Source organism: Octopus bimaculoides, chromosome 4 (genome assembly GCF_046866305.1).
Source record: "Octopus bimaculoides isolate indiv1 chromosome 4, ASM4686630v1, whole genome shotgun sequence".
Taxonomy (NCBI): Eukaryota; Metazoa; Mollusca; class Cephalopoda; order Octopoda; family Octopodidae; genus Octopus; species Octopus bimaculoides.
Window position 1 is genome coordinate 50,383,009 of NC_142931.1, and position 12,329 is coordinate 50,395,337.

A 12,329-nucleotide genomic window follows, 5' to 3' on the forward strand; every position below is an offset into this window, starting at 1 on the left:
ATTGATTCTGTTCACCTTTTAAATTGCATTAATTATGTAAAATGTTAAATTTATATATATATATATATATATATATATATATATATATATATACATATATATATATATATATATATATATATATATATATGCCCATTCAATTGTGTCCCTCGTTAGTTATAAAATATTAAAAAAAAAATTTTTATGTTCTTTTTAACTAGTTTCAGCTCAGCTCATTTTAAATGTATTAGCTCATTTATTTGTTATGTTATTGCTTTTTAAAATTGCAAAAAATAATTTTAATTGGAAAATATATATATATATATATATATATATATATATATATATATATATATATATATATCATTTAATTACTAGACGTGTCAATATTTTTATTAATTATTAGGTAAAATTTCAGGACGTAAAAGACTTAGTTGGACTAGGAACATCTTCCATCAGAGTCCTTTCGCACTGACTATTGTCATCATCTAAGCATGTCTGCATACTGTTCGCGTGTTTAACTTTAGATGGTGGCCTCTGGCTGAATGTTGAAAGAGCTGATGATGTACTGTCACTGGCTAAATTTACAGGATTCGATGCTGGTGCAGCTTTGTACATGAGCAGCGCTAGAAAGAAAAACAAACAAGAAAGTGCCTTGACGACCAGGGTGAGAGCCATTAGATAGAGACCCATCCGTTCGTTGTCATAGACGTAACAGGAACCGTTCTCTTGGCAAGTCTGTTGCCAAAACTGGCAGGTCAGATCTATCATTTTACCAAACATGATCGGTCCAGGTATGGATCCTGTAAGAAATTGATAAAAATGAATAAAGTTATTTTATTTTGGTAGCACAGAAAAACAGTTATTTCTGAAAATTAATATTCTCTGCCATGCATTTTCTGAACAATAATGTTATTAGATTTCTAACCAGCTACTAATCATTGATTCACTATATTTTCATCGGCCTTTTTTATAGCTTATAGGCATATGTTTCAACGATACAAACACACACGTTATACATGCATACACACACAAACACACACTTACGTACATGTACACAAATATAGAAACTACACACAAATGCAGCTATCCATCTAGCCATCTTCTATGCCAACTATTCCTGAAAGGGTTGTGTAGAGTAGAGTCCTAAGAAGTAACCGGTGACTGGAAGCAATCCAGCGACCAGCTGGATTCCCAAGCGTGACCAACTGAGACTATGGATATTATCCAGTTACTTTATTCTTCGTCTACACTTAAGTCACCTGCTGGTTGGCTCGGCTAGAAGAATCCATTTTGCGATTCTTTCTTGCAATATTCTAATTTAATCATATTCGTAGCACTGAAGCTGTGTCTTCTCAATGCAGAGAAGCAGCGGCTCGACCAAGAGAGACCTCCTGATATCCAAACTACATATCCTGTCAAGTAACGTTACTTCAGAGATCTTTCGGAGGAACCTCGTTTCGGACGTTTGTATTCATGATGGCACACTTTTGGTCATAACCCAACAGTCATGGCTATAGGTGAGGGTAGGCACAAAATCCAAATTGAAAACAGTGAGCTTGGCATTTTAACCAACCCCTCCTTCTTTCAGGGTTGGATACTGGAGCTGGTGCATTATTGTGTCAACATCTGCAATTCTAGCATCCAGTCCTCCTGAGTGGGGTCGTTGCTGAGTGCTGCAACGTAGGATGAGAATTAGTGTTGAAACAGATATTGGTCATCTCAAGAACGCCTTCCCAGTGCACGCTGCATGTGAATGAAATACTACTGAAATAAGTGGAGAAATTTACGTGTCTCGTTACCGTATTCATATATGAGCTATGTTAGTAAATATTTAGGTAACACACACACACACACACACACAAGAAGTGAGGTTATAATAAAGATAATTGCTAACTGTGCAAAAGTATCGAAGCCGAAGCTCGATGGTTATCTATTGCACCCATGTTGGAAAAAAATTTCTCCAACGGGAAAACAGGAGAAAATCTATTCAACCGTGTTACCATGAGAAATTTGTTTAAAAAGTAATAAAAATAAATACTGAAACAGTGCTAATATCCTACTGATAGTAGCTATATTGATCTAAGTTATATAAAAAGTAGGTTAGAAAACAGGATTTTGATAAAATATTACACTAGAGATCAAAGTATTTTCTTGAATGATATTTAGATTCTTACAAAAGGTAACAAAAAAGAAATTATGACAAAAACAAGACATGAATTTTCGTAACAGTGGAGATGTCTGGTAATTAGTAACTGAAACTCACCAAAACACCGGGCCAAGATCCATTGTATTCCTAGACCAAAGGATCGTTGCTTCTGTGGAACACATCGTAGTGTTGCTGTTAGTGCTGGCATACTAATGGTAAATGTTATTAACATGATCATGGCGAAGAATGGCATGAACAATGACAAATGATTGCACTGGTTTGGACATTTGCCGGAAACGGCAACATAATCGAACTTCGAGTTGTTTGACTGAATACAACTGCAGTTGGCGTATTTCTGTAAGAGAAATGTGACGGGAAAGTTATCAATTTAGATATGAAAAAACAATGATAGGAAAGCAATGGCGCATTAACTTGAATAATGAAAGAGTAATGATTTGTAGGGATGGCAAATTGGTAACTAATCAAAGACTTTCACTCACTCACATACCCATCTCCCGTCATGCTTATTGTAGCCATCCACCCATTAATCACTACATCCATTTATTGCTCCCTTCAATGTTGGTTCGCTAGAATTCTCTTTGTGGTGCGCAGTTTTCTCCGCAACCATTGACTAATTACTATTGTAAAAAAAAAAAAAAAAAAAAAAAAACCGTCAGCCACATCTATCACCGTCACGGAGGGGCTTGCAAAAGCAATAGGCACGACACCTTCCTCGAGAAAAATAAAACGAAACAGAACAAAAATACCTAAAACATGGTAGCTTATCACATAAGTGCTAAAATGATAAAGAGCTATTTTCATGCTCTCTAAACATAATGAAAAACACGCTGGCTTGGATGTGTGTGTGTGTGTGTGTGTGTGTGTGTGTGTGTGTGTGTGTGTGTGTGTGTGTAGATATATAGAGGCACACCGCTCCCTACGTTGTTAATTGGTTCCAGGAGACACGACTTGAGTCAAATTAACTTTTTCTCTCGGCTAGGCCGAATTTACATGTCTCTAGGCTAGAACGATAGTAACCATTCCCAGTTCTATACTTTATTTATGAATGAATTTTCAATAATACATGGTTAATAAAAACCATGTGTGCTAAAATCTTGTCCTTATTATGTACAATCGTTGATACAGTTGTCCACCTCATTCCCCAAAATTGAGCAATTGCTACCACTTTTTAATCTTTTTCATGACGTTTTATCATAGCCAGTTTATTTTCCAGGCATGACGCTTAGCACTTTCGCTATGAATTTTCTTAGAATCCATGGAGGCCAAAAATAAAGTCACAAATGAATGAGAATGAGAAAACAGTCGATAAACAGACGTAAACAAATCTGAATTCAAAACAATCACGGAAATCACGAATGACAATAACAGCTAATGGTAGCTATTGGAACTGTAGTGCAATATGCTCCGAAAGACTGATAAATAAGTCAACACAGCTGATTTCATGATTTCGTTTACTAAGCCATACTACTTTATGGTGTGTGCCTTAACATTTACTGTACGTATCTTAATATGATTTTATATGCTTTTATTCTTATTTATTGTACAGTAACATGATTTTATGTACTTTTAACGGTTTTATAGTGATTTTACGATTCCAATATTTGTGGCAGACAGACGTAAAGTCGAGTAAAATGACTCAACTTGGTTTTCCTTTTTCCATATCCTATTTTTGAAAACCGACGTATAATCGAGAATTTAAATCGAAACGACTTAAGTCGAGTTATGCCTGTATATAGATAGATATATATAGGTGTATGTGAGTGTTTTTCTGTTCACTAAAATTTTACTTTCTTTATTACTATAATACACCTAGAATTTACAGAGTTATGTCAAAAATGAGAATAAAAAGACAGAGAAAATAAATGAAATGGGGAAAGAAATAGAAGTTATGATACAAACCTTTGTATACCCATCAATGACAGTTTTACAACCGGCATAACAAGGGGAAAAATATATAGAACCACCACTACTACATATGGGATCATAATCTTCATTTGAACAATGACAGTCTGCATTGCACTCTGCCTTTAAGTTGCCAATAACAAACGGTGAAGAGGTTCTACAAAAGAAGCGGAAAACATTAGCAAATAAATATAAACTCTAACATATGCTCAAGACTATACACGAAAAGGTGGAGTAAAATAATTTCTCATAAATATACAAAACTATACATGAGGTGAAGGGTGATAAACTAGTTTAAATTGATTCCAGTAATTTTATGATACTTATTTCATCGACTACAGAAGGATGAACGAGAAAGTGATTTGAATTCAGAACTTTATGGTACACACATAAACTTTGCAAAGTGTTTCATCCAACGCCTTATAGATTGACTATTATTTTAACAAATAGAAAGTTTCAGGAAAAATGTTCGAGTATTGATATTTTATGAATACTTGAGTATGTATAGACATAAAACCAATAAAACGGACATAAAACCAATAATTATACGTACGCGACAAAACTCCAGTGACAACTGAAGATTCTAGTCAAACATCGCTATAAATGATATAATAATGATTTCTTGCACGTAAAGCTTTTGCATGCAAACTTACATAACTTAAACACCAACTGAAAGAATGTAACTAATACACATAGTATTGGTGCCAAGAGTATTTCAACTTAAAAAAAAAAAAAAGAAAAAAGTGATGCAGCGAATTTGGATTCTGCAAAGAATCCTGTTTCTAATTTGGTCTTTATTAAAGAGAGAGAGAGAGAGAGAGAGAGAGAGAGAGAGAGAGAGAGAGAGAGAGAGAGAGAGGGGGGGGAGTGGAATTCTTCGTATACTCAAACAGATATTGCAGTATTTTGGAAATTTTTTTAGTCAAAGATGGACTGGAAAAATAAACCAGATATCAAATATTAAAGAGATAAGGGTATTAGCAATGGGCTGAACGGATTTCATATTTGTAATAGATGATAAATAAATATAAAAAAAAAAAAAAAATGAAAACCTGGAAGGCAATAACAGTGTGTAATTATTTTCATTAACAAAAGTGACTTGAAAAATGTAGCAAATATTGCGTTCAGTTTTAACGCATATCATATATATATGTTCTATTTCAAAAGTGAGTCCCTTGGTCAGCATTCAATGTAGAAACCAACGAGCAAAAACATTTAAGCTATGACCCTCTGTGACCCTCTAAGCTTAGCATATTATATATGTTCTGCTTTTTAAAAAACAATATGGGGGGGGGGGCTCAATTGTGAGAAATTTGGTTGTTTTATCTAGCATAATGAGCGATAGCGTAAAACATCCTTTGGTGGTGGATGTGCTCTTAATAAGTATTACAATGAGGATTATCCCATTCTATATTGCTAAGCTCCTTAGGGCCGGTATTTAGAATCCGATGTTTGTAATGATATTCGAATGAAAGTAAATCTCTTTATCACCACCACCACCACTCCGGTGAGGTCGACGTTCTGTTACAGGAAGATTTATTTAACAAAAGCAATTGAACTCAGCCATTCAAATCATCAGGAAGACTAGACAATGTTACCGTTATAGGTGTTGTATCAAATCGAGTACAGGATTAAGTCTGCCGTCCCACATTCCGAATGGGGGGTTACAACTACCAGCCGACCGCGATCAAAGTCAGTCGAAATGACTAATACTGTCATTGAAATAGTTCGACTCGACTCTTATCACAGTATCTTGCTTATGGATACAGTACCAGTTAGATGACACGATAAAAAGATGGAATGGTCACGGATGGGAAGCCTTTTGTTTTCTCAAATAGAATTGAGTAGATAAAGACCAACACTTAATATGAACCAGCTTATTTTGTCAAGACCATTAGAGTAGCCTCCCTTGAATATGTATGCTCCAGACAGGCTTATGCATCTGGAAAACCAAAATTTAAATATTGGGAAAATGTGATCGATTCTTTCTTGCAGTGCCAAATACGACGTGTGTGTGTGTGTGTGTGTGTGTGTGTGTGAGTATGTTGTACTTAAGACGCGCTCTTTTTGAAGTGCCATAATAATTTGTGAGGGATATAGCATGGTACATGTATTCAAAGATCTGTCGTTTATGCTTCTCACTGGTTGTGGTTTTGTCACTAAGAAACCACCAATCAGATCTGAACGGTCCAGTTTATGCCACGAAGTTAAACGATCGATTTTTGTTAACGATTCCTGATGCATCATATCAAATATCTGCCAAACCATACTGTGCATTTTCTTATTCAGCGTTTGATTGTATCGTGCAATACAACAATCTGACAATGTCGCATACACGTTCCTGCCTTTTTATATATATATATATATATCTTCAATAAAACAAGAAACCTCAATGATAGCAGAGAGAGGAGAATGCAGAATCATTCAGAGTGTGATAGGTTTGTTCCCTGGAGAAACATCAAGGTAATGTGGTTCTCTAATTGAGAAGGAGCAGATGTCATGGATAGTTACAGGAAAAAAAAAAAAAAAAAGGGAAGAAATTAAACTGCTGTTGCTTAGCAACATATTAAACCGGAGCGAGCAAACTTATGATCATACATATATCAATAGATCTGCTTTATCTTATTGTCAGTATTATCATTCAATGTAATCTTACTTTTATGGGACGGTAAAATGTGCGTAGGTGATTTGGTTGCTATTTCATACCGATCAAACGATCATATAGGGGGACTTTCATTGACTCGTAAGTATATACATATATATAACCATCTTTGTCTATATAACTGCATGCATGACACGATGACAAAATTTGAATATTAATGAATGAATGATAAACAAACTTACCTGTTGACAGAGTAGGGCACATTTATACCAACAAAACTATTATTCTGGCACCGTAGTAGAAATATTAACATTAATACAAGTAAAACTGTAGAAAGACCTAAACACATCCGTATAATTCCTCGTACTTTAAGCTTTAACATTCGGACTAAGACACCACCAAGAAATGTCCCACCGCCTCCTGCTGGAACTAGAGCGTAGCCTACAAAAGGTAGAAAGAGAGGAGAGATATAGTTATAAAATCTTATTACACACACATTATATATGCAGGGAATTCCGCCTTTATCCCACAGCTATAAATTTCGACCTTTAGATGATACTTGAAGTAATCACCTGAAGAGCCATGTAAAGACGAAACTAACACATACGATATAAAAATGGGAAATCTACTTATGGATATTATACACATACACACACTATGTGTGTGTGTATAATATGTATCTAAGAAGAGAGACAGAGAAATTGATGTTCGCGCACCTATTCCATTAATGGTGGCAAATTTTTTAAAAGAGATGACGTGAGAGCAAAGAAGGGGTAAAGAGAGAGAGAGAAAGAAGCGCCGTCAGAAAACAAGAGAGAAATAGAAAATAAGAAACAGAAAATACTTGAGAGAGAGAGAGAGAGAGAGAGTGGAGAGACAAGGTGCAAATACATATAGACTTACCGACATATACAGCAGATACTGATGCTGACAGACTGAACTGGGACTCTATAAATTTAGGAGCGAATGTAGCAAACCCACTGAGTATAATACCTAGGAAGAAGTAGAATCGCAAAAAAAAAAAAAAGAGAGAAATCAATAATAATCATAGAGCAGAATGTTAATATATTCAACAAGTAAAAAAAAAACGAAGACCGTAAGAATATCAACAAAGTAAACCGCAGGATCCACATCAACGATTAATGAGTATAAACGGTGGACAGTTCTTATCTGTCCGAAGAAGGGGGCTGTTCAACACTAGGGTGAACTGTTCCTATCTGTCCGAAGAAGGGGGCTGTTCAACACTAGGGTGAACAGTTCCTCTCTGTCCAATGAAGGGGACTGCTCAACGTGAAAATTAGTTGGCGACTCTAGCGGGTCGAGAGACCATTAAAGACTCTCTCATTATTGAGTTTCTGTTACAAATATTTGGACAGGCTCTCCGGTTTGAGAATAATCTTTCTTCCCACCAATTTCGGAGGCTCTGAGTAAAATAAAGGGTCGTGGGTGGCTCACTTATGTCTTTGACTAAGCAGCAAATATAAATAAATAGATAAAACAGGTTAATATACTTAAACTATTCTATTGATTAACTGTTGTCGACAGAGACTATCACCATTTTCGTCATCATCTGTATTTTATTTTATTGCTTTGCTTCTTTTCTGTTACGCATTCCTCACAGGTAACCATTTATGTACTGCTTCACACACATGCACTGCTTTACTTTTCCTCTTCCTCCACCTCATCTGTCTATCACACAGTTACTCAATAGTAATTTCTGCCGTGGGAAGAGAAATTGTTGATCGAACTAGCTTATACTTTAGTAACCATGGCATGAATACCATGCAAGGTGTGAGTATGTGTATGTAAACTGATGTGGCTGTATGCTTCGTTGTACATGTGTATGACTGTGTGCTTGTGGTTAGTTCATTACGTCTACGAGTAAATGTGTGCAGGTGCGTATGTATGCTGGCCTGTGTATGTGTATACATGTATGTGCTTCCCTTTATTGTCTCCAGTGAATAAATAAATTAGAGCTTGTAATTGTATAAAGGTGTAGATGAAATTATTTCGGACAATACTTTTAAAGGAAATTGGATTAAAAGGCTCCTTCGAGGTTCATCCTCTAAGCTGACGCTCTCTACACATACTCACACATGATATGCATGAGTTGGCTAATCTGCTACAAGTATTCACACTGGATCTCCGTTCTAAAGATAACTCAATATCTTGATGTACTGTTTCCTATTACAACGATCCAATATCTTGATGTACTGTTTCCTATTGCAACAATCCACATATTACTATTTCTTTCTCCCTGCCACTCCAACTGTCTTAGAGACAATGCACAAAATTTTCGGATACAGACTGTCTTTCTCTGACTTAGATTAAAAAAAAAATTAAAAAACTGAATTTAATTATATTAAACAATGGAATATTATATAGTCCAAAAAGCGACTAGAGAGAGAGAGAGAGAGGCTGGACCCCATGACCAAAATTATCAATATTTATTTAGTTAACTATAGTTTCATTGTGTAAAATAGAGTGACATCAGTTTGTTGTAGTTGTAGTAGATGGAGTAATGGTGTCGTTTGATAAGAGCTATAGTTGTAATAGTTACGAAGTTAAATATTTGTAGTCGACATCCTGGTATACGAATACCGAAGCTTTCACTCCCAACGACGGTGTGAGTAATTGCTGCTGTTGACATTAGTACAGCATGTCTCTCGCTTCCTTGGGAGTTACGAACATACGCCGCCGCTTCAATAGTGGACACACGCCGCCCCTCCAGTGGCGGACGCACGCAGCCGCTCCAGTGGCGGACGCACGCAGCCGCTCCAGTGGCGGACGCACGCAGCCGCTCCAGGGGAGGACGCACGCAGCCGTTCCAATGGAGGTCACATGCAGCCACTCCAATGGAGGACACACGCAGCCACTCTAATGGAGGACCCACGCAGCCGCTCCAGTGGAGGACACACGCAGCCGCTACAATGGAGGACACACGCAGCCGCTCCAGTGGAGGACACACGCAGCCGATCCAGTGGAGGACACACGCAGCCGATCCAGTGGAGGACACACGCAGCCGATCCAGTGGAGGACACACGCAGCCGCTCCAGTGGAGGACACACGCAGCCGCTCCAGTGGCAGTTGCGAATAAATTTTCTCGTTCTTGCGACAGATGCGAGTAACTGTCACTCTCTTTGAAGTAGTTGTGAATAATCGCTTTAATTCTTGTCTAATTGCTCTTATTTATGTAGCAGCCGTGAATAATCGCTGTGGTTGCGATCACTAGCACTTCTTGCTGTCATCGTTCATACAAATGAACAGTTTGTGTCGGCTCAAAAACATTTGGAAATAGTTCATTGATCTCATAGAAAGCTCGGAATATTCGGTCCGTAACTATTGTGAAAGGTTCACCAAACCCATTCACAAAGCTTTGGTTGACCCGGAGCTACAATACTTGCCTGAGGTGCCACACAGTAGGACCGAACCCGAAACCACGTAAATTGGAAGCAAATTTCTGAGTTACGCCTCCATGCCTGAGTACACACACATTTTCTCAAACGGAACTCAAAACGTATGACATTTAATGGTTTTATAGCGATATTATATAACAGTTGTTGTAAAGATCAAGTAAGAACTTTTAAAATAGATGCTATGAATAGTTACAAGATCATTTGATTTGCAGTTAAGGGCAAATGAAGTTCTGGAACTATGGCTTCTCCGAAAATATCACAAAAAAATGTACTGAAAATACATTGATTACAACCGTGTTTCGAATACTTGCCTTTATCGGTTCCTCACTAGTCAACCGCTACTAAATGTTTCTTGTTAAAAATCCTTAAAAACCTACTCTTAAATTAATTATAAGGTTATAAATTTATATGTAATTGAATTACGTTATACATTTTCTTTTAATGATATTAATCACTTAAATGAAATCAAATGGTTACAGCAGGAGAACGAAACTAGTTTGGGATTGCTTCATTTCGCTGAAAGTTTTTATTCCAGAATTTAACTATATTTATTTTGTGATTCGGAGACACTTGTATTTATATGCCAGTATACGCTATTAATGCTTTTCTCAATGGTATTAATTGACAGCGAGTATTATGAAAGCGTAATAATGTGACACAAAATTTTGGTCACAGAATAAAAGCCATCCCATTGCACTCGGTTTAACAATGTTCTGAAATTGATTTTGTCTTAGTTTTATGTGTACACAAACTACTGTCCAGTATATCTTTTCCTAACTTAAAGCCGTGGTTTGTGATCTGATGAAAATTTGGCTACTATTTCTTGCAGATCGTACGACCACGCAGGAACCTTTGTTCGAAACCTAAGCCTGTCGATTTACACTGACATCACTCTACTTCCTAAGACAATGAATGACAACGGAATTCAACTCTCTCCCTCTGTCTCTCTCATACATGCGTGCTTTCTGTTTCATTCTTCAGAGAGGTAGTTGGTTCGAGTTATGACTTCAGGAGAGATAAGGTCAACCTCATTATAGTAGGAATATGGCCTTCGTCAAAAATCAAGAATCCTAAATCTGATAAGGAGGGATTGAAAAGAGAAAAAATAAAACGAATAAAGCTACTTACTTTCACAGGCAGCTGATAAATTTAAAAACATGAAGGTCGGATTTGACGTAAGTATTTTTAACGAGCTCAAAATGGCCTTCCAACCCATCTTCAAATTTGGAGGATCAGTGGAAGTATTGTTTGGTGACCATTCTTCGTTGCTCTTCTGATGATAAACCTCAGCTTCCCGTTCTGTCCGATATTTGGTAGCACCTGAAGATAGAACGGTAACTTTTGTAAGAACTATCGGCAATGTATTGACACTTGGACAAAGATAATGCATAAGAATGTTCAATTGTGTGCTTGTGTGAGCATACGAGTGTGTACTTAGGTGTATACAGAGATGAACATTTATTAATAAACTGAAAATTGTACACGTATTTTTGGGTGTACATACGCCTCTGTGTGCATTTTGTGCGTGACGCGCGTGTGTGCATGTGTGAGTGGTCATGGAGGTGCGAGTGCACTCGGTCCCAAATGTGTGTGAGAGCGTGTGTGTGGGAACGTGTATTTGAAGCAATAAGTCTGCCCTTCTCCACGCCACTAATGTTGTCTGAAGAAAAACCAAATGTAAATATACCTTGGCAGCAGCGCTGTTGAAGGCGAAGTCAGAAACAGAAGAGCTGGAACAAATATCACAAGGCATTCTGTCCAATGCTATTGGAATTCTATCAATCCATTGCCGTGGACTGGTGTACAATGTGTGTATGTGTGCACGCGCGCTTTATTATATGGTATTAAGGTGGTAACAGAATCGTTAGCATACCGAAAAGAATGCTTCACGGCATTTCTTTCGGCTTTAGTTCCGATATCAAATTCCGCCGGGGTTGATTTTGCCTTCCATCTTTCGGGATCGATAGAAGAAGTACCTGTTAAGCACTAGGTTGATGTCATCGACTATCCTCACCACACACACATACAAAAAATGTTCAGGCTTTTTTCCTATAGCAGAAAGGCGACTACAACAGATTTTATATGTATTGTCTGAACGTTTGCCATAGGAAGCTTTTTCAAAGTAAGTTCATTTACTGGGTGAAAAATATTAATAAAGTTGTAAAACAACAGATTTATCTCCGTCACAACCTCCAGCCTTCTACAAAAAGGAACAGCCCAAACTATATATATATATATATATATATATATATATATATAT

General features: G+C 36.9%; 1 protein-coding gene across 3 annotated transcripts in view; it reads right to left on the bottom strand.

Moving 5' to 3' along the window:
* Positions 1 to 322: 322 nt before the first annotated feature.
* LOC106881250 (solute carrier organic anion transporter family member 4A1) overlaps positions 323 to 12,329 on the bottom strand; it is a 187,966-nt gene continuing 175,959 nt past the window's right edge. For all 3 annotated transcript variants that reach the window (XM_052967048.2, XM_052967049.2, XM_014931570.3), the window contains 6 exons: positions 11,198 to 11,389; positions 7,557 to 7,646; positions 6,896 to 7,094; positions 4,049 to 4,208; positions 2,246 to 2,483; positions 323 to 782 (listed from right to left, as the gene is read on the bottom strand). In XM_052967048.2, the coding sequence (XP_052823008.1) occupies positions 394 to 782; positions 2,246 to 2,483; positions 4,049 to 4,208; positions 6,896 to 7,094; positions 7,557 to 7,646; positions 11,198 to 11,389 (1,268 nt within the window). In that variant the 3' untranslated portion in view covers positions 323 to 393. The remainder of the gene's footprint in view (positions 783 to 2,245; positions 2,484 to 4,048; positions 4,209 to 6,895; positions 7,095 to 7,556; positions 7,647 to 11,197; positions 11,390 to 12,329) is intronic.